General features: G+C 31.8%; 1 protein-coding gene across 1 annotated transcript in view; it reads right to left on the bottom strand.

Moving 5' to 3' along the window:
- Positions 1 to 23,166, bottom strand: part of Dhod (dihydroorotate dehydrogenase 2) — a 43,489-nt gene that overhangs the window by 19,110 nt on the left and 1,213 nt on the right. The window contains exon 2 of the mRNA XM_087159655.1: positions 22,076 to 22,237. Coding sequence (XP_087015781.1) covers positions 22,076 to 22,228 — 153 coding nt within the window. The 5' untranslated portion in view covers positions 22,229 to 22,237. The remainder of the gene's footprint in view (positions 1 to 22,075; positions 22,238 to 23,166) is intronic.

The raw sequence follows: 23,166 nt of genomic DNA, 5'->3' as shown, positions 1-23,166 counted from the left end.
TGAATGTATTAATGGAGGTTGTTCTTAATTTACGTTGCACTAGAGCTGCACAATGGGCTATTGGCAACGGTCTGGGAAGCATCCCGGAGGATGATCCGAAGACATGCTATCACAATTTTGATCCTCTGCGGAGGGGATGGCACCCCCGCTTCGGTTAATGTAGAGTGCAATACAGGCACTCTAGGTTAATGGAGGTAGAAGAAGGATTTTTTTGGGTGCTTTCTGACTAACATTGGATGTTGTAGTTTTTTCAGCATGTCGTAAACCAGTAGTGGCGCCATATGTGGAATCAGAGAATCCTACGTCCCACTTTTTTCCTAACAAATTACATAAATTACATTTTTACGAAATTGTTTTTCAATAGATTTATTACAAGTAATAACACTTTACTATACAGTTTGAGTTTGTTTGTCTGATTTTGTGTACTTCTTTCTTTTGTGTTCTGTTTTTCGTAAGTCAAATTAAATAAACTACAATAGATTCTTTACGATTGCATGGAGGGTTGCAGTAACAGAGTACTCTTACTAAAGAACCTCTTACTGTGCGTTAACAAGAACAAAAATTCTAAAACCGGAACGGAATGTTGAAATTCTCCGCTTAATTTTTGTTTGCGAGACGATGTTTGAACGAGACTTGTCGTAGGAAGTTTTATTATTCAAATTAATATTTAAATTTTTACATAACTTTACCTTTCATAATTCTTTTTATGTATTTTACAAATTCTAAAATTCTTCTAAAATTAATTCTTCTTTTTTATCTTAAAGAACAATGACAGGGCCGGTCCAAGCCGATTTTCAAGGGTAAGCAAAAATATTTTTGGCTTCCCCCCTACATGAAGGATAATAATAAATATATTCGGAGTAAAATAAATTTTATTCGTAATTTCTAAAATAAGTCAAAGTCTAGAAATGTTATTTATTTATTATTTTTTTTCTTATAAAAATATGGTACAAACTACTTTAATTTAAATCATTATTTTCAATTAAAAGGAAGGATTGTTTGCATACATTTATAAGTCTTACCTTTTTATATTTTGAAATTATTTTATTTCAAAATGATAAAAAAAAAAGGATAATAAGGTATAATATTTTATTTTACATCATATTTTAACATGCCAAAATCTAAAATTCAAACCGTAACTGAATTTAAAAAATCCAAAGCTGCTTAAATACATGCACATTGGATCATTCAGATGTTTCATTCGAAAATTTCTTACTTGATTATGTGAATTCACTACTAAATATTTATTATAAATATTAGTACGTTTCTTTTATTTCATACATCCACCTATATTCATAATTTTTTTCACGAATTGTTTCGCACTGCTCGGTCTTGAATAATCGTGTAAAATTTAATGAATAAAGGTAGGAATACTTCAATCACCCATCATAATTGCCTGACTTTACACCATCAGATTTACATCCATTCTGATTGCAATAACATTTCCAAAATGCCTCTTCCTGATATTTTACTCAAAAATACAAATACTTTTTATGAATCAGACACTTAAATTTTGTAGGCCCGATAGCGAAAGATTTTTGACAACGTATACGGTTACATCACTGATTAAAATAAAAAACTAGTTAAAATATATTGTACAATTTAATGCAAAAAAAACGACACTAATTTCCGGTTCACGGCGTAATATAACACCAGAAGAAGATTGATCACTAAAACTTAAAAATAACTACAAGTTAATGAATCACTGAAACTTAAAAATAACTACAAGTTAATGAATCACTGAAACTTAAAAATAAAAATTAATGTAATAAATGTCTTAAAAATAAATGCCTTAATGCTTTAAAAATAAAGTAAAACTTTGACTCTTTTAAAAAATTTCAAAATTTTTGTAGGAGATTAGAAAAAAAAAAAAAAACTAAATAAAGTGATAAAATTTAAGAATTTTTGAAAATATTACTATTTAAAGAAAAACTGTAAGAAAGCGAAAATAAACTAACCAAAATATAAATGCAATCACTAAATTTTGATACTGGAAAAAACAAACAATATTATAATTATTAATTTTATTCAAATTTGACACTATTTTACAAAGAGGGAAAATTAGGGCACAAATATCTAGAAATACATAAAATTTTGAAATCCCAATGAAATGAAATAGCAATACACATTATTATTTATTTTTTTAAAAATTTGCTTTTAACTAGTCTCGCAAAATAAATTATGAAATTAAAGAATAATTAACTAATGGAATTTAAATTGGAAATATTTTAAATTACAAAAAAATAAATAAATAAAACACAATAGAAGGGATAAAAAAAGAACTAATTGAATGACTAATTAAAAAAAATTAATACTGATCTAATAAATTCATATTATTTCATACTAATTAATAAGAAAAAAGTTTTAGGTTTTTCAAATTTTTTGTAACTAAAATTAAAGCATTGATAACAAATTATATACTGATAAAATAAAAGAAAACAATAAGATTATAAGACTTTTAAATTAATATTACGTTTTGAAAAGTAAAAATTTATAAAATTATTATGTAACTGAGGGAAAGTAATAAACTTTGTATTTACTTTCAGAAAGGCGCAAAAAATAACTTGAATCTGAAATTACTGATATACTTATATAATTTGAAAAACTAACAAAAATTTTAGATGGAGACTTTTTATTAAAAGTGTGGCGTAACTACCATTACGATTATTAAACATGAATTCACTGGTATGTAAGACATCTAATTAGGTTCAATCATGAGGTACCTACTGATAGATGAAGGTTGGCATTGTCGATAGCTTCGCCCCCCCCACTATTGGTGATCTTCGGACATGATGTGAACACGCCTACCTTGACAGTAACGCCCCCTTTCGATCTGGTAACGCCTACTTCGATGGATGGTCCACATTGAACAATTGACTTGCTACTTGTGACTGCGACACCATCCACCTCCTAGCGCTGTTGCTCCTCAGTTTCAATCACACACAACGTATACACTCGACTGCTAAAGACAACACAGGAGCGACTACGACCGTGAAGTTAATACACCTCTCTCATTCAGCACACAGAAACCCGGTGACCTTAATCCAACTCTCCCGGTCTTTCACGAGTACAGCAACTAGCGGTATCCGTTCATCGAATTCCATCCCTGATAAAAATCTGGTGGGGGAGTATTGTGGTGTAACCAACACTACGATTATTAAACATCAATTCACTGGTATGTAAGACATCTAATTTTATTCAATCATGAGGTACTTTTTGATAGATGAAGGTTGGCATTGTCGATAACTCCGCCCCCCCCACATTGGTGATCTTCGGACATGATGTGAACACGCCTATCTCGACAGTAACGCCCACTTCGATCTGGTAACGCCTACTTCGACGGATGGTCCACATTGAACAGTTGACTTGCTACTTGTGACTGCGACACCATCCGTCTCCTAGCGCTGTTGCTGTTCAGTTTCAATCACACGCAACGTATACACTCGACTGCTAAAGGCAGCACAGGAGCGACTACGACCGTGAAGTTAATACACCTCTCACATTCAGCACTCAAAAACCCGGTGACCTTAATCCAGCTCTCCCGGTCTTTCACGAGTACAGCGTAATGTGGCGTAACTTCCACTACGATTATTAAACATCAATTCACTGGTATGTAAGACATATAATTTGATTCAATCATGAGTGAGGTACCTTTTCGTAGATAATGGTTGGCATTGTCGATAACTCCGCCCCCCCCACATTGGTGATCTTCGGACATGATGTGAACACGCCTATCTCGACAGTAACGCCCACTTCGATCTGGTAACGCCTACTTCGATGGATGGTCCACATTGAACAGTTGACTTGCTACTTGTGACTGCGACACCATCCGTCTCCTAGCGCTGTTGCTGTTCAGTTTCAATCACACGCAACGTATACACTCGACTGCTAATGGCAGCACAGGAGCGACTACGACCGTGAAGTTAATACACCTCTCACATTCAGCACTCAAAAACCCGGTGACCTTAATCCAGCTCTCCCGGTCTTTCACGAGTACAGCGTAATGTGGTGTAACTTCCACTACGATTATTAAACATCAATTCACTGGTATGTAAGACATATAATTTGATTCAATCATGAGTGAGGAACCTTTTCGTAGATAATGGTTGGCATTGTCGATAACTCAGCCCCCCCACATTGGTGATCTTCGGACATGATGTGAACACGCCTATCTCGACAGTAACGCCCACTTCGATCTGGTAACGCCAACTTCGATGGATGGTCCACATTGAACAGTTGACTTGCTACTTGTGACTGCGACACCATCCGTCTCCTAGCGCTGTTGCTGTTCAGTTTCAATCACACGCAACGTATACACTCGACTGCTAAAGGCAGCACAGGAGCGACTACGACCGTGAAGTTAATACACCTCTCACATTCAGCACTCAAAAACCCGGTGACCTTAATCCAGCTCTCCCGGTCTTTCACGAGTACAGCGTAATGTGGCGTAACTTCCACTACGATTATTAAACATCAATTCACTGGTATGTAAGACATATAATTTGATTCAATCATGAGTGAGGTACCTTTTCGTAGATAATGGTTGGCATTGTCGATAACTCCGCCCCCCCCACATTGGTGATCTTCGGACATGATGTGAACACGCCTATCTCGACAGTAACGCCCACTTCGATCTGGTAACGCCTACTTCGATGGATGGTCCACATTGAACAGTTGACTTGCTACTTGTGACTGCGACACCATCCGTCTCCTAGCGCTGTTGCTGTTCAGTTTCAATCACACGCAACGTATACACTCGACTGCTAATGGCAGCACAGGAGCGACTACGACCGTGAAGTTAATACACCTCTCACATTCAGCACTCAAAAACCCGGTGACCTTAATCCAGCTCTCCCGGTCTTTCACGAGTACAGCGTAATGTGGTGTAACTTCCACTACGATTATTAAACATCAATTCACTGGTATGTAAGACATATAATTTGATTCAATCATGAGTGAGGAACCTTTTCGTAGATAATGGTTGGCATTGTCGATAACTCAGCCCCCCCACATTGGTGATCTTCGGACATGATGTGAACACGCCTATCTCGACAGTAACGCCCACTTCGATCTGGTAACGCCTACTTCGATGGATGGTCCACATTGAACAGTTGACTTGCTACTTGTGACTGCGACACCATCCGTCTCCTAGCGCTGTTGCTGTTCAGTTTCAATCACACGCAACGTATACACTCGACTGCTAAAGGCAGCACAGGAGCGACTACGACCGTGAAGTTAATACACCTCTCACATTCAGCACTCAAAAACCCGGTGACCTTAATCCAGCGGGCCGGCCCTAGGCATTTTGGCGCTCCGGGCGAAACATTAATTTTGCGCCCCCCCCCGTTTTTTTTAAGTAAATCTCATGCGACCATATCAGAAAGTCAAGAAAACATTGAAAAAAAAATATTAAAAAAAACGTTTTATTAGAAACTCAATCATCAGATAACAAGATAAGCAATTTAGCATTTAAGGCAAAATAACAAAGATTAAAGTGTAGTAATGCTAACTAAACTAATATCCCATATTATAAATAAATTCTAACTAACCAAAGTAATTAAAATGTCCTTTTTTCTAACTTTTCCTTCGGCAAACTCACGAACCAGTGATTTCAAGTCTAATTTGTCACTAATTTGGTGTTCTATAGCTATCATTGAGCCGATTTTGCGTCTGCATCGTTCTGAGATAATTTATTATTATTTTTTGTTTTGAAAAGCTTCTTTCCCCTGAAGCCACAGTGACTGGCAATGCAAGTAGGATTCTTAATGCTATGCTGAGGTTTGGTGCTAATTTAAGTGTAGCGATAAACTTGAGAACTTCAACAGGGGTTTCCTTTTTTGTTAATAATGACGAAACAATGCCTATTTCATCGGCTAGTTCCAGGGTGTTAAGATCACTTCAATTTCCTTCAGTTAAAACTATTTCCAAATCTTTGCAATGAGCCAGTAGCTCATTTCTGGGCATGTCTCTTAGACCAAAAATATTATACAAAAAGACCAAAATATTATATACACCAAAGTATTATTTAGACCAAAATATTATATAAACCAAAGTATTATTTAGACCAAAATATTATTTAGACCAAAAATATTATATAAAATACAATCAATTCTTGAAAGGCGGGGGGGGGGGGGGGTTAAGTGGTTTTGTCATGTTGAATTGAATTCAACTAGGTTTTGCATTAGTGTTTATATGTATTATATTATTTGAATTATGTGCTTAGAAATAAAAATGATAAATTCCGCCTGCCACCTCTCAATCTTGTTAACTATCATTTTGGTGCCCCTAGATCATTGCGCTCCGGGCGGCCGCCCGAATCGCCCTGCCCTGGGGTCGGCCCTGAATCCAGCTCTCCCGGTCTTTCACGAGTACAGCGTAATGTGGTGTAACTTCCACTACGATTATTAAACATCAATTCACTGGTATGTAAGACATATAATTTGATTCAATCATGAGTGAGGAACCTTTTCGTAGATAATGGTTGGCATTGTCGATAACTCAGCCCCCCCACATTGGTGATCTTCGGACATGATGTGAACACGCCTATCTCGACAGTAACGCCCACTTCGATCTGGTAACGCCTACTTCGATGGATGGTCCACATTGAACAGTTGACTTGCTACTTGTGACTGCGACACCATCCGTCTCCTAGCGCTGTTGCTGTTCAGTTTCAATCACACGCAACGTATACACTCGACTGCTAAAGGCAGCACAGGAGCGACTACGACCGTGAAGTTAATACACCTCTCACATTCAGCACTCAAAAACCCGGTGACCTTAATCCAGCTCTCCCGGTCTTTCACGAGTACAGCGTAATGTGGTGTAACTTCCACTTCGATTATTAAACATCAATTCACTGGTATGTAAGACATATAATTTGATTCAATCATGAGTGAGGAACCTTTTCGTAGATAATGGTTGGCATTGTCGATAACTCAGCCCCCCCCCCCACATTGGTGATCTTCGGACATGATGTGAACACGCCTATCTCGACAGTAACGCCCACTTCGATCTGGTAACGCCTACTTCGATGGATGGTCCACATTGAACAGTTGACTTGCTACTTGTGACTGCGACACCATCCGTCTCCTAGCGCTGTTGCTGTTCAGTTTCAATCACACGCAACGTATACACTCGACTGCTAAAGGCAGCACAGGAGCGACTACGACCGTGAAGTTAATACACCTCTCACATTCAGCACTCAAAAACCCGGTGACCTTAATCCAGCTCTCCCGGTCTTTCACGAGTACAGCGTAATGTGGTGTAACTTCCACTACGATTATTAAACATCAATTCACTGGTATGTAAGACATATAATTTGATTCAATCATGAGTGAGGAACCTTTTCGTAGATAATGGTTGGCATTGTCGATAACTCAGCCCCCCCACATTGGTGATCTTCGGACATGATGTGAACACGCCTATCTCGACAGTAACGCCCACTTCGATCTGGTAACGCCTACTTCGATGGATGGTCCACATTGAACAGTTGACTTGCTACTTGTGACTGCGACACCATCCGTCTCCTAGCGCTGTTGCTGTTCAGTTTCAATCACACGCAACGTATACACTCGACTGCTAAAGGCAGCACAGGAGCGACTACGACCGTGAAGTTAATACACCTCTCACATTCAGCACTCAAAAACCCGGTGACCTTAATCCAGCTCTCCCGGTCTTTCACGAGTACAGCGTAATGTGGTGTAACTTCCACTTCGATTATTAAACATCAATTCACTGGTATGTAAGACATATAATTTGATTCAATCATGAGTGAGGAACCTTTTCGTAGATAATGGTTGGCATTGTCGGTAACTCAGCCCCCCCCCCACATTGGTGATCTTCGGACATGATGTGAACACGCCTATCTCGACAGTAACGCCCACTTCGATCTGGTAACGCCTACTTCGATGGATGGTCCACATTGAACAGTTGACTTGCTACTTGTGACTGCGACACCATCCGTCTCCTAGCGCTGTTGCTGTTCAGTTTCAATCACACGCAACGTATACACTCGACTGCTAATGGCAGCACAGGAGCGACTACGACCGTGAAGTTAATACACCTCTCACATTCAGCACTCAAAAACCCGGTGACCTTAATCCAGCTCTCCCGGTCTTTCACGAGTACAGCGTAATGTGGTGTAACTTCCACTTCGATTATTAAACATCAATTCACTGGTATGTAAGACATATAATTTGATTCAATCATGAGTGAGGAACCTTTTCGTAGATAATGGTTGGCATTGTCGATAACTCAGCCCCCCCCCACATTGGTGATCTTCGGACATGATGTGAACACGCCTATCTCGACAGTAACGCCCACTTCGATCTGGTAACGCCTACTTCGATGGATGGTCCACATTGAACAGTTGACTTGCTACTTGTGACTGCGACACCATCCGTCTCCTAGCGCTGTTGCTGTTCAGTTTCAATCACACGCAACGTATACACTCGACTGCTAATGGCAGCACAGGAGCGACTACGACCGTGAAGTTAATACACCTCTCACATTCAGCACTCAAAAACCCGGTGACCTTAATCCAGCTCTCCCGGTCTTTCACGAGTACAGCGTAATGTGGTGTAACTTCCACTACGATTATTAAACATCAATTCACTGGTATGTAAGACATATAATTTGATTCAATCATGAGTGAGGTACCTTTTCGTAGATAATGGTTGGCATTGTCGATAACTCCGCCCCCCCACATTGGTGATCTTCGGACATGATGTGAACACGCCTATCTCGACAGTAACGCCCACTTCGATCTGGTAGCGCCTACTTCGATGGGTGGTCCACATTGAACAGTTGACTTGCTACTTGTCACTGCGACACCATCCGTCTCCTAGCACTGTTGCTTTTCAGTTTCAATCACACGCAACGTATACACTCGACTGCTAATGGCAGCACAGGAGCGACTACGACCGTGAAGTTAATACACCTCTCACATTCAGCACTCAAAAACCCGGTGACCTTAATCCAGCTCTCCCGGTCTTTCACGAAAACAGCAACTAGTGGTATCCGTTCATCGAATTCCATCCCTGATGAAAATCTGGTGGGGGAGTATTGTGGCGTAACTAACACTACGATTATTAAACATCAGTTCACTGGTATGTAAGACATCTAATTTGATTCAATCATGAGGTACCTACTGATAGATGAAGGTTGGCATTGTCGATAACTCCGCCCCCCCCACATTGGTGACCTTCGGACGTGATGTGAACACGCCTATCTTGACAGTAACGTCTACTTCGATCTGGTAACGCCTACTTCGATGGATGGTCCACATTGAACAGTTGACTTGCTACTTGTGACTGCGACACCATCCGTCTCCTAGCGCTGTTGCTGCTCAGTTTCAATCACACACAACGTTATGCACTCGACTGCTAAAGGCAACACAGGAGCGACTACGACCGTGAAGTTAATACACCTCCCACATTCAGCACTCAAGAACCCGGTGACCTTAATCCAGCTCTCCCGGTCTTTCACGAAAACAGCAACTAGTGGTATCCGTTCATCGAATTCCATCCCTGATAAAATTCTGGAAGGGGAGTAATGTAGCGTAACTTCCACTACGATTATTAAACATCAATTCACTGGTATATAAGACATGCTAACTTGATTCAAACATGAGGTACATTTTGATAGATGAAGGATGGCATTGTCGGTAACTCCGCCCCCCACGAAAGCATTGTGCAGCAGGAAATTCAAGGAGTGTCTGTTCTTCCTATCATCAAACATAGTAAGTGCTAATTTTTCTGACAAATCAGAAATCTCATTTCGTTTAATTGTTTTCCTTATAAATTTTGTATTAATTAATTTTTGTGAATACACCAATGCCCGATGTTGCACCAATATTTGCAACTTCCCATTTTTCTTAACAGAAAAAGCGCTTACCTTCACAAAGCAAATTTTTATTAGAACACTTTGGGAGGTGAAATTACTAAAGGCGAGTCGCTACCTCCGTCTCTATAGGTTTTTCTTGAAGAAAAATTAAAGGAAACTCAACAGACATTAGTCTTTAAGAGTGACTGTCATCCGCATCTGCAGATCGTAAATTATCAGAACAGAATGCCATCGACTCTGGTGAAAAGAAAGATCCAAGACAAGGAATGTTACATTGCTACACAGTTTGAAGGGTTATTTTATTACCAGAGTATTAGATATTTTTCAATATTTTGTTTTAGGAAAATAAGTTCTTTTTAACTCTTATTTTTCAACAAGCAAAAGAAAAAAGAAATTTTGTTGAAGGAAAAAAAAAACTGCAAAAAGATTTTTTATTTTCAGTGTCTAACTTGGCTCCGGCTCCCTACGCAGCAGCTTATTAGGCTTATAGCTCGGGCCGGCCCTTATCACTGACTATACAGTAACAGTTGCTATGCGCTATTCATTGCCGATAATTTAATAAGAAATAATATTAATTACGAAATTTCAAATCATAATAGAAAAGTTAAAAGAATTTTTTTTCTTCTCAAATCTTCTAGATCGGATGACATATAATTCAAAATTTATTTATCTTCCTTTGAAATTTTAATTAAGACTTATAATATCAATAATCATTAAAAATAGTGTTAAAACTAACCAGGATTTCTTAAAAGATACAGATAGCTTTCAGCTTCAAATTTTTTCATTGAAACAGCAAAAAAAGGAACTTCTACTTTCAATACTAATAATAAATTTAAAAGAAAAGAAAAGAAAAAAAAACGAAACTTCGATGTAATTTTGTAAAAAAATTTTCTGTGCGATAGGGTCCATTAGAAATGCAAAACCCTGCTAAAATGCCCTGCTCCCCTGCTTACAACGGCTTTGATCTTTTATTGCGTTAATGGATAGGCAAGTAGACAATCATTAAAAAAACGTTCTGCAAAAAAAGGATAATTGCGGTAAATTTAAATTTCAATCAGCATCCAAACATAAATTCTTTTTATAGTATTATTATTATTACTATTTCATTTTTTATGCGTTACTTTTAAAGAGCGAGCATTAAAAAAGTATAGTTATGAAAATATGAAAAAAGTATAAAGAAAAAATAGTTTTTCAGTAACTATGGAGTCTACACGAGTTTGTACCAATACTAGCACGCTCCCAAAGGCGTATCTATGGAAAGAACCACCCATGGCATATCTCTTACATGCGCCCATCCTAAGATATTAATATTGTCTTTTTTTTTAAAGCATTGTTTGAAGTGTTTAATTCTTTTCGCAGTATTGAAAAAAGATTGCATTGTATTTTTTTCTTAAATAGATTGATAACTAAATAAATATTAAATATAACAGAATTAAATTATATCTTTTTAATTGTTAATGCATTCGCGTGTATTCGAAATAATCATTGGTTAGAAATAAGAAGACCTGTTTTATCACATTTATATAAGATTCTATCGCTTTTTTTCAATTGTCAATAAAAATTCTGAAAGTTGTTTATTTAACATAACCGGATAATTACCCAACATCTTCAAAATTAAAACGGAAGGAAATTGATTTTTTTAAAAATAATTTTGCTAACACAAAGCAATAAAATCATCGCGATATAATGAATTCCTTAAAGATCACAGTGTAAATAATTACGATTTGTTATGATAATTACAAATAAAATAGCTACAATCAAATGATATATTTTGCTTAGTTTATTTACTGTTCAATTAAAAAAAAACCGATCCTCATAATATAATTAAGTTTTACAAACATTATATAATAACAGATAATAAGAAAAAATATACACATAATTATATACAGAACACTAGACTTAATAGCGACAATAATAAATTTTTAATGTGAAATAAATTAGAGGAAGTTGACGTTTTAGTTTAAGAATATCCAGAAATAATTCATTTGCTAACAGTAAGGAACAAAAAGGAAAAATGTAAAGAAATAGATCAGAATACATTCTGATATATTTAATAATAAAAAAATATGAAAAATTCTCTTCACATCGTAATGAAACAAATTAAAGATAAAGCAAAAAATTAAACAGATTTCAATTATAAATTTTTGGACGTTCAGTGTGCAAAAAAATAAAATAAATAAATAAATAAACGGATCATTCTGATAACGTAGTCACAATCTGGGAAGTAACTCCAGAGTTTTTCAATCAAATTGAAAAAAAAAAAATCGCACAGTTATAAAAGTCGTTTATAATTGTGTAAATTTTTAAAAAATAACTTTTAGTAAATATTTATTATTTTATTTAATAGCGGTCGCAAAAAATTTGAGTTGTAAGGTAAACATTTTCTTACATCGTTTTAAAAGAAGGTAATTTAACATGGGAAAATACAATATTTCAGCTAAATTGATCGAACAGTTAATGAGAAATCAAATTTTAAATATCCGACTTTCTTAAAATTCGATTTCTCAGGAATCCGAACTCCATATTCGAACTACATGATTAGACCAACCTGCAGAACAGATTTTTTTAATTAAAAAAAACTTTTTAAAATCAATCAAAATTAATTAGATTTAAAAGTTATTTTTTAAGGAAAGAGAAAAATATAATTCATTGAAATATTTGAGGAGAAGATGGCTTTTTGCATCTTTATGAAAATACATTATAACAATGCGTATGCTTCATAACTAAACAGGCTCTAATTTTTCAATACATTAGATGCTTATTGTTTTTTTTTTATATTCTTAGAATAAAGATAATTATTTAATAAAAAATATTATTGTGATTGTTACTTTATTGATAACTTTCTTTTCGAGATACTAAACTTTGTAATGGTTGGTTATGAATTATAAATTATAACCATAATATTATTTTGTTACCATTTTACTTTGATTATAGGAATTAAATATAATCTATAAATAGAGGACACTTCATTGAACCCTTTTAAAAACAATGTAACAACTTTTTCCAAGCAATATGATATGGAGTGACATAAATGTAATGTAAGGGATATATATTGTAAAAGATTATAAAATAAAAAAATAGTATTTGTTTAATCTACATTCTGAATAAAAGTAATCTGAAATAAAAGAAAAGATATAGGAGAGAGATTTACAAAATTTTGTGCCCGAGAAATATGGAAGCCTGTTCCATAACTCGAAGACAGCTTGATAAAGATTAAATAAATGTAATTTAAAAATTCAAAACAAACATGTCCCTAAAATTTACAAAATTCTTTTTCTTCAATTTGTAAGTAGAAGGATTATTTAGGAATTAAAATATAATAAAAATTGTGAGTGAATAATACTTCTGTGACTTAGAGCACGAAAAAAAAAAAGAAATTCCAACAACTGACGATTTATTCCTTATGTTCCATTCAAAGGAAAGAAAAAAAATCGTGTTAACTCAAAATTTATCTATTAATAAATAAAAAGAAAAATTTTTTTAGGTTGTTGGCAACTATTTGCTGAACGTAATGAATGTTACTTACTTAATATTCACAAAATTATTTACTTATCGCGATTAATTTTTAGGAAATTTAAAAAATTGTGCCCCCAATAACATTTGAAATTTTAACATTTGTTGTTTTTTATTACATATTAATTTTAATAATAATGCATTAAAGAATAAAAAAAATCAGTGTGCATATGAAATGTTTTGTCATAAAACAGTAATAATAAAAACTAAAAAATATTATAAATTCTAATTTATAACGTTAAAAAAAAAGGGGAGGGGGGGCAAATGTCCCTCTCGATCTATATATACAGAGATGCCAACTTGCTCTGTTTAATGGGAAACTTTTTTCTAGTGGAAACAAAATTTATGTTTTGTTTCTCGGTTTATGTAAATTTGATATAAAATGATTTTTTAATGTAATATGTATGTATAACTCGAAATTTCGAGTGAAAAACAATTTCATTCCTGATATAAGCATTTTAAATTTTATCAAAATTAAAAATTTTGTAAGTTTTAGTTTTTAACTCTCTACCACTTAATAAAATATTTCGGAGAAATCTTAGCAGTTGGAATCAATGCTTCATAGACATCATTTCTATAAAATATAACGCCTATAATACTAACTAATAATTCATGCTTAATGCATTTATTTAAATATTTAGGAAATGATTACTTACAATCAAGGAAGAAAATCCTAAATATTTGAATGAATTATAAGAGCTGTAACCTATCAAAACAGATTATAATATTTCCTGTTTTGGAAGGATTTAAGCTAATTTACAGCAGGGGCTCTTTTTGAAATCTATTCAATAGATTCGGATAATCGAGAGATTCAAAGAGGTTTTAACCCCTGATGAAACTGAAGATTTATACAAGCATTTTACTATAGAATAATTAGTCTAGGCTAGACTGAGCCACCCTATCGTTTTCATATTTCTCTGTCCTCTGGTCATCATCAAAGATCTATCTCTGCCTCTGAAGGGATTCTATCCATTTCCTCTCAATGTGATATGAAGAGGAGGAACAAATTGTTTATCTTTTTCTCTTTGTGGTTGTGGAAAAATTAAGAAAATAAAGATTTATTTCTCTGCATTCTGGTCCTTCCTTTAATCTTTTCTGGTTTTGTGACACTTTCAACCTAAGAATGGGGACATCTTAATTAAAAAAGAGAATAAAGTTATGGGGCAATAGAGTAATAATTATATAATAAAGTAATAATAGTTAGCAAATAGAGTAATAATTATAATTATTAAAAACTAAGCATTATTCTTTAAATTATGATTTCATAATTAAAATTTGGTTTTTCGCTGAAATCGCCGTAAATATAACAGCAGGAAAGAAAAAGCTACTTAGTTATTTATTTTAGTATTTATCGTGAATGTATTCATGAACATTACAAATTATATTCAATAATCTGAATTGTTTGACGTTCCTCACCTACTTTTTTTTTTGACGATTAGCCGTTCCCTATCATATTTTACTCCCCCAGTGACAAAAAGAGTCCCTCAAAAGACCTCGATATTTTCTTTTCGAGTCTACATGAAAAGATTAAATGTTGTACGCTTTTTTTCATTATATATATATATATATATATATATATATATATATATATATATATATATATATATATATATATATATATATATATATATAAATATATATATATTATATATATATATATATATATATATATATATATATATATATATATATATATATATATATATATATATATATATATATATAATATATATATAATATAATTATATTATATATATATATATATATATATATATATATATATATATATATATATATATATATATATATATATATATATATATATATATATATATATATATATATATATATATATATATATAATATTTTTAATTATGTATAGATATATATATATATATATATATATTTATTTATTTTTAAAAAAGTTAATAAAATTTTTAAGTAAAAGAAATTGTTAATGTTGATCGATTTTGCGCCTTGCCATTCCCTAGATACGCCACTGTTCAAAACAAAAATATTTTTTCAGCTTCAGCTAACAGTTTTCGCTAAACTAAATTACGCTGAATTCGATATTCAACTAATGAATACGTCAGCACTTTGCTACCAATTTTTTTAAAAAAACATTTCTCTATGAATGTGTAAAGTCGCATATAAGTAAGTTTAGACGAATTTTGGTTGCTGGCGAGTGATCGTGAGTCGGAGCATTTCATCTACTATTGTGAATATATTAATTTAAAGTATAAAATATAGTAGAGTATAAAAACTGAGGAAATGAACAATAAAAGTAACCGAAAGCGATCTGAAAAAAATTGCCAACTGTATAAGCAGTTAGTTCAGGTGTATATTTTGCCGATGAACTGAAAATGACAAATATGTATTACTTAGCTTAATTTCTAATAACTTTTGGAACAGTTATATTACTAGAATCTCCTGGTTTTCGCGGTATATTTTCCTTTTACATTTAAAAAAAAGGAAGGGTTGGAGAGAGATAGTAAATAAGGGAAATATTCCTCTATTTAGTTAAGCGAAAATTATTAGCAGTAGGATATGACTTTTTTAGATAAACTGAAGATGAACAATATGTCTTAATTTGCTAATATTTCTAATTACTAATCAAACAATTATATTGCTAAGTTGCATTTTTTTACGAACGAATACCACTCCAACATCTTAAATTTTAACTACTCTACAGTCAAAATGTTCCAGATCGCGAAGCAATCTGAAATCCACTCCATAAGAAAATCAGGGTTTAGGCGAAAGACAGCGAGTACTTTTCAAAGATATGCAATTAGTTTATTATTAATTTTACTGCATATTTCGAATTTAAAAGATAAAATTTTTATTTTCTTAATGATTATGCTGATTCATTGAAACTCAGTGAAAAACTATTTACTTCAATTCAGTTTTTTACTTAAAAAATATATTAAAAATTTCAAATTTTAAATCACGTCTTTTTTCGATTAGCCCTACACTCTTGGAATATCTGGTGGTAAATACTGCACTGAGTCAACTATTAGAAAAAGCATACTTCTGTTGTCTAATTACATAGTTAATAATTTTTTTTCTTCGAAATCTGTAGAATTTGATTAAAATTGAAACATATTAGTCTATTTAAAGTGTTTTGGAATTTCGAATTATTTTAAATAGAAACAAAACTGACCAAGCAGGTGGGGTAATTGTTAGTTTTTAGGAACTCTTACAGATCTTTATGTTGTGACCTTCGATCTCTTTTGCTCCCTTATTGTGGTGAGATGGAACAAGAAGAAAAAAAAGAAGAAAAAGAGACTATTTTCCTTAGAGATGAGTAAAGAATGTGAAAAGGATGAACGATAGAATAAAATTTTATTACGAATAATGCATTTGCAATTTTTTTCCCTAGAAAACGAAGATTCGAAGCAAAATTAGGATCAATTTCTTTTTTAATTAATTTTAACAGAAAGTAACCAAGATGGAGGGTGCACCGGGATAGGTATCGGTATTCCGGTGGGCTAGTGAACCCTCTACCTCTCCTCTTCTTGCCGGCTGGCATATAATGCCTCAAGTCTCTTTTTCCAGGCACCCCTGTCCTCTTGTTTCCTCCCATCTATTTAGTTGTGCTTCGTACAGATCTTGGTGTATACGAGTAAGCCAAGTAAGTCTAGGTCTTCCTCTTCTATTTTTTCCATCGGGAGCCCAAGTAAGTGTGAAAAATTGTGTTAAGGAACACTTTATTTCAAATTAACACCAAGTTGAACCTTCACATACACTTCAGAGTAGTCAATTTATAAACAGCAGTGGAGAAATCATAAACTAAGCTCCCATGTATTCACACCATTCTTGAATTATTGTCGCTTCCGTAAACGTCAATCTTGGCATACTTTGGATATCACCAGTAGTCTGTTTACAATCGATTAGGAGATAGCGTGGATTCACCGTTTCAAAATGTATGCATGTTTTTAGTGGTGCGATCAGAATAATAATATTTTAATTTTTAAATATCTGGCAATGTATTAAATATTTTTATAATATCGAATTTCTATCCTCTTCTGCTATGTTAAGCCCAGTTGGAAATTCCTCGTAATAATTTCCCTGTGTTGTGTATTTTTAATCAGCTAACAAAAAAAAATTTTTTTTTTTGAAGAATATGTGCATCCTAAATTAATGATTTTTTTCTTCGTGTTTCATCTTAAAAACAACTTTACTGACTCTTGTTTGAATCATTGCATTGCTGCAATTATACATTTTAGTATTACTTAATACACAAAATGGTGGCAGCTTCTTTACGCCCAGTAGTGTAAAAAAATACTCTTAGTGTTTCACTATACTAAGAACTTGGAAGTATCCCTTGGTTCTTGGTGTAGAGTAGTTGCCGCCATTTTTGGTGCTAAGATACACTAAAATTTTTTTAGTGTGCAAAGAGCTAATAAAAGATAGATCGGTCTTTGAAACTGTGCACTCTAAATTAGTTTGACTTCTGTGATGTTCTTAAAAAATTATAGTAATATCTTTTGGACAGTAAAACATTTGACAATTTTTGACTCATTCTATAAATTTATGATTGGCTTTGTTATTTTTCAGTTGTTTTAAAAGAATTTTCTTAACCCCGAATCAAACAATTCTGTATTTACGGAAAAGTGTGGTACATAGAACACTATTCAGCAGCACAACGCTGCAGAATTAAATATTACTTTATTTCTTAGATTTATCGTAAAGCAGAAAATTCTGATGGATTGCAGATGTGATTTCTTTTCCGTAAATTGGCTTTATTTTTGACTAAAAATAGTTCTTAATTTCGGCAAACGAGAAGTTCTACGTACTTTTCAAAAAAGGTTTACGATAAAGTGAAATATTTTACATAAATCAAATTTTGACACATCCATTCAATTTTTTCAAATACTTATTTTTATTTTAATGGAATGATATTTAAGTATTTTGATAACGACTTCAAATATGGATGCCAAAATTGTTCCAACAACCGCACCGCATCCTTAACTTTTCAAATTTGTAATAACTGAGCAATAATAGTGTTTGCATAAAAGAAAAAGAAAAGAAAAAAACTTTTTCCTGTTGTAATTTTCCATTATATTAATTTTTCAAGACGTGTCTAAACTTATTTACCTATCCCAAAATTTAGCTTATTTGCCAAGCACCGGAACTTCGTGAATATAAAAAAAGGAGTTTCATCTCCCTGTTAGCGGCGCATCAAACAGCTGGCGGAAATCTAAACATAAGAGTTTCAAAAGTGTGACGTCACGATCAGAAGGTAGAAAAGAGCGTAGCTGTTTTCTCCCTTCAGAGAGATCAGAGGTGGTTGTGAAGAAATTAAGATAGTCGACTCCTTATTCGATTGTTTTTTCTTTCATTTTTTAAAGCTAAAAGTAAGAATCCAAATTTTTTATGATCTGAATAATTGTGTAAACATAACCTTTGCCTTAAAATAATAAATTTAAAATGAACCAAAGGAAGAAAAAAATCATAAAGAATAAGTAAATTAACGCAGTAAGAAATTTCAGATTAGTTTTTAAAGATGTTTTTTTTGTTGTTATTTTCATAAGATTTATCCAAACCTTTTTTTACAGATAAATTTTAAACTATTTTAAGAGTAATCAATCATATTAAATAAATAAAATTGATTAAAAATAAAAATATTTTCCTCAGAATTGAAAATTAGTACTTAACATAACATTCATGGAAACAAAATATTATTGGAAAGAACACTTAACGTAAAATTCTATAAAAAAAGCATAAAAATGGTTATCCTTTATAAACCTTTGAAATATTTATAGCAAATTTATATAATTATACAGAATTTTTTTGATTTACTGCAGTAAACTAACAAATTCTTTCTAATTCTCGTCTAATTACTTTTGTTTTGCATACATGTGATAAAAATAATTTAATGTGACTTATTAAATAAGCTGAATCATTACTTTAATGATATAGATTAGAACTTTACGAATGAGGCAATTAAGTATATGAAGATTAATTTTATCTTAAAGTATAAGTATGCTTTAATAATGACAAACATGTATATATAGAACAAAAGCTTTATTTAAATCAATGAGAAAATATGTATACAAAAACAAATAAAGAGAACAATAAATTTAAAAAACAGAACAATAGATTTAAAAAACAGAACAATAAATTTAAAAAACAGAATAATAAATTTAAAAAGCATTATAAACTTAATTGAAATAATAGTATAACCAAAACAGTCTGCATCATCATATTTATAGATTTTAAATTTAAAAAACGGAAAATAGTTGAAACAATAAAATGGCTGAAAAAAATACAAAAGCAAATAATTTATTTTCTTTTTTGCAGAATTTTCTGTTCTCATTTTGGAATAAAAAATATTTGCCAATGACTGGTTTGATTCAGCTAGAATTTTAAATTTATAAAATAAAAATATCATAAAAAAAATTCTGAAATCTCAGAAGTTAAAAAGATAATTTGCTCTAGAAATGTTACTTCATTCATTTTTTGAAAGAACACCATAATTTTTAAAGAACAGGATAAAAACATTTTATATTTTAATAAAACATGAATGTGAGTTGGGATTTTGTTACAAATTCAGATATTTGTAACACCATGAAATTAGAGATCCATTTTGAAAATTCAATAATTTTTGAAAGAAAAACTGTTAAAATTATGACGTTTCATGACAAATTATGCTCAATACTGAAATTCATGACTTTCCAAGGTGCATGGATACCCTGTGTATTTTACCATGCATGTTGATGAAACAAAATGCTGCCCGTTGATAAAATAGTAAATATACATGCAAAAGTAAAACAATAAATTACTAATAATTGTACAACAGTTGGCAATTATATAGTACTACATTTTATTTCAAAACATAACTCCAAATCCAAAATGCAAACAAACATTTGGTAAAAAAATGTCATGGGTAATTAAAAATATTTTTTTACATATTGTATTTTACCATGAAACAATCTTTAATGAAACAATTTTTCTGAAAATGCTGCACAATTTTTCTGAAAGATATTTGGAACACCATGAAATTAGAGATCCATTTTGAAAATTCAATAATTTTTGAAAGAAAAACTGTTAAAATTATGACGTTTCATGACAAATTATGCTCAATACTGAAATTCATGACTTTCCAAGGTGCATGGATACCCTGTGTATTTTACCATGCATGTTGATGAAACAAAATGCTGCCCGTTGATAAAATAGTAAATATACATGCAAAAGTAAAACAATAAATTACTAATAATTGTACAACAGTTGGCAATTATATAGTACTACATTTTATTTCAAAACATAACTCCAAATCCAAAATGCAAACAAACATTTGGTAAAAAAATGTCATGGGTAATTAAAAATATTTTTTTACATATTGTATTTTACCATGAAACAATCTTTAATGAAACAATTTTTCTGAAAATGCTGCACAATTTTTCTGAAAGATATTTGGAACACCATGAAATTAGAGATCCATTTTGAAAATTCAATAATTTTTGAAAGAAAAACTGTTAAAATTATGACGTTTCATGACAAATTATGCTCAATACTGAAATTCATGACTTTCCAAGGTGCATGGATACCCTGTGTATTTTACCATGCATGTTGATGAAACAAAATGCTGCCCGTTGATAAAATAGTAAATATACATGCAAAAGTAAAACAATAAATTACTAATAATTGTACAACAGTTGGCAATTATATAGTACTACATTTTATTTCAAAACATAACTCCAAATCCAAAATGCAAACAAACATTTGGTAAAAAAATGTCATGGGTAATTAAAAATATTTTTTTACATATTGTATTTTACCATGAAACAATCTTTAATGAAACAATTTTTCTGAAAATGCTGCACAATTTTTCTGAAAGATATTTGGAACACCATGAAATTAGAGATCCATTTTGAAAATTCAATAATTTTTGAGAGAAAAACTGTTAAAATTATGACGTTTCATGACAAATTATGCTCAATACTGAAATTCATGACTTTCCAAGGTGCATGGATACCCTGTGTATTTTACCATGCATGTTGATGAAACAAAATGCTGCCCGTTGATAAAATAGTAAATATACATGCGAAAGTAAAACAATAAATTACTAATGATTGTACAACAGTTGGCAATTATATAGTACTACATTTTATTTCAAACCATAACTCCAAATTCAAAATGCAAACAAACATTTTGTAAAAAAATGTCATGGGTAATTAAAAATATTTTTTTACATATTGTGTTTTACCATGAAACAATCTTTAATGAAACAATTTTTCTGAAAATGCTGCTAGTTGATAAAATTTTTTATATACATGCAACAGTAAATTATTAATTTTCTGTTCTCATTTCAGAATAAAAAAAATTCGTAGATGCCTGGCTTGCTTCAGCTAGAATTTTAAATTAACAAAATAATAAAAAAAATTCTGAAATCACAGAAGTTGAAAAGATAATTCGCTCTAAAAATGTTTTTCTTTCATTTTTTTTTAAAGAATGCCATAATTTTTAAAGAACATGACAAAACATTTTACATTTTAATAAAATATGACCCGTGGCTGGCGATTTTGTTACAAATACAGGTATTCGAAATACAGAATTCAAATACAGAACAGGTATTCAAATACAGAAAAACAAAGGAAAAAAATTAAAATCAACATGCGAATAAGGATGAGAATGATGTTAGTATAATCCCCTTCATTGAGAAAAATAAAAGTATTAAATAATAAGAAATTATATTTAAAAATTATCAAAGACTTACTCTTGAGTGAGCAGTTATTTTGTAGTTCTTTCTTGGAATTTTCCGCAACCACAATTGCTGCAATTCAGCATCCTGAGGGAAACGAAACACAGAAACTTTATGATCTTCATCATAGTTCCCTCGACACATTGGGACGCAACACATATAAACCATGCTGGCTGCCTGAAAAATAAATAGACATTAAGACTTATGGCTGTAACTAAAATATTTATTAATACCTTAATGTCCAATTAGAATAATGAAAATAAAAAAAATTAAAAAAATTATTTCCCAAAAAATATGTTACAAAATATATTTCCTAGTTAACTGATTCTTAAATAAATTTTCTAAAGTTCTGGTTCATAAAAACAAAGTTCTGCAAAATGTACTCAACAATCTCTAAAATAAGTGTTCGTTAAGTAATTTATTCACTAAAATTTTCTTTATTCAAAATACTTTTTTTAAAAGTAAAAATTCTAATAACTAAATATAAACAAATGTAACTTTTATCAACATTCTTCAGATAAACACATATGGTATTTTCCTACTGAAATTTGCTTAAATTTTATTTCATTAGAGTTAAAAATAACTACTTTTCATCACCAAAAGTTTAAATTTCTTTGTAATGCTTGTTTATAATAATTAGTGAAAAGTAGTTTTCAAATATTGTAAACATTAAACCAATTGGTAATTCTACATTTCAAATAATATCTTAAAAAATATTTTTCTTAGTTTACAGATTCTTAAATAAATTTTCTAAAGTTTTGGTTCATAAAAACAAAGTTCTGCTAAATGTACTCTACAATCTCTAAAATAAGTGTTCGTTAAGTAATTTATTCACTAAAATTTTCTTTATTCGAAATACTTTTTTTAAAAGTATTATAACAGCACAGTAGAAGAACTATAAGTTAACAATGACACCAAACCTTGATATCGAAGTAGAAAATAATAATTTTATCCCCGAACATCAGTACATTTAGAAATTCTTCAATATTAAAATTCTTCTCAGACATATTTAAATTTAAAATTCTAATAGCTAAATATAAACAAATGTAACTTTTATCAACATTCTTCAGATAAACACATAAAATTTTCTTTATTCAAAATACTTT

The sequence above is a fragment of the Parasteatoda tepidariorum genome, chromosome 3 (genome assembly GCF_982258835.1).
Source record: "Parasteatoda tepidariorum strain Cologne lab strain chromosome 3, Ptep-v5.0, whole genome shotgun sequence".
Classification (NCBI taxonomy): domain Eukaryota; kingdom Metazoa; phylum Arthropoda; class Arachnida; order Araneae; family Theridiidae; genus Parasteatoda; species Parasteatoda tepidariorum.
The sequence above is the reverse complement of the archived record's forward strand: the minus strand, read 5'-3'. Positions and strand labels throughout refer to the sequence as shown.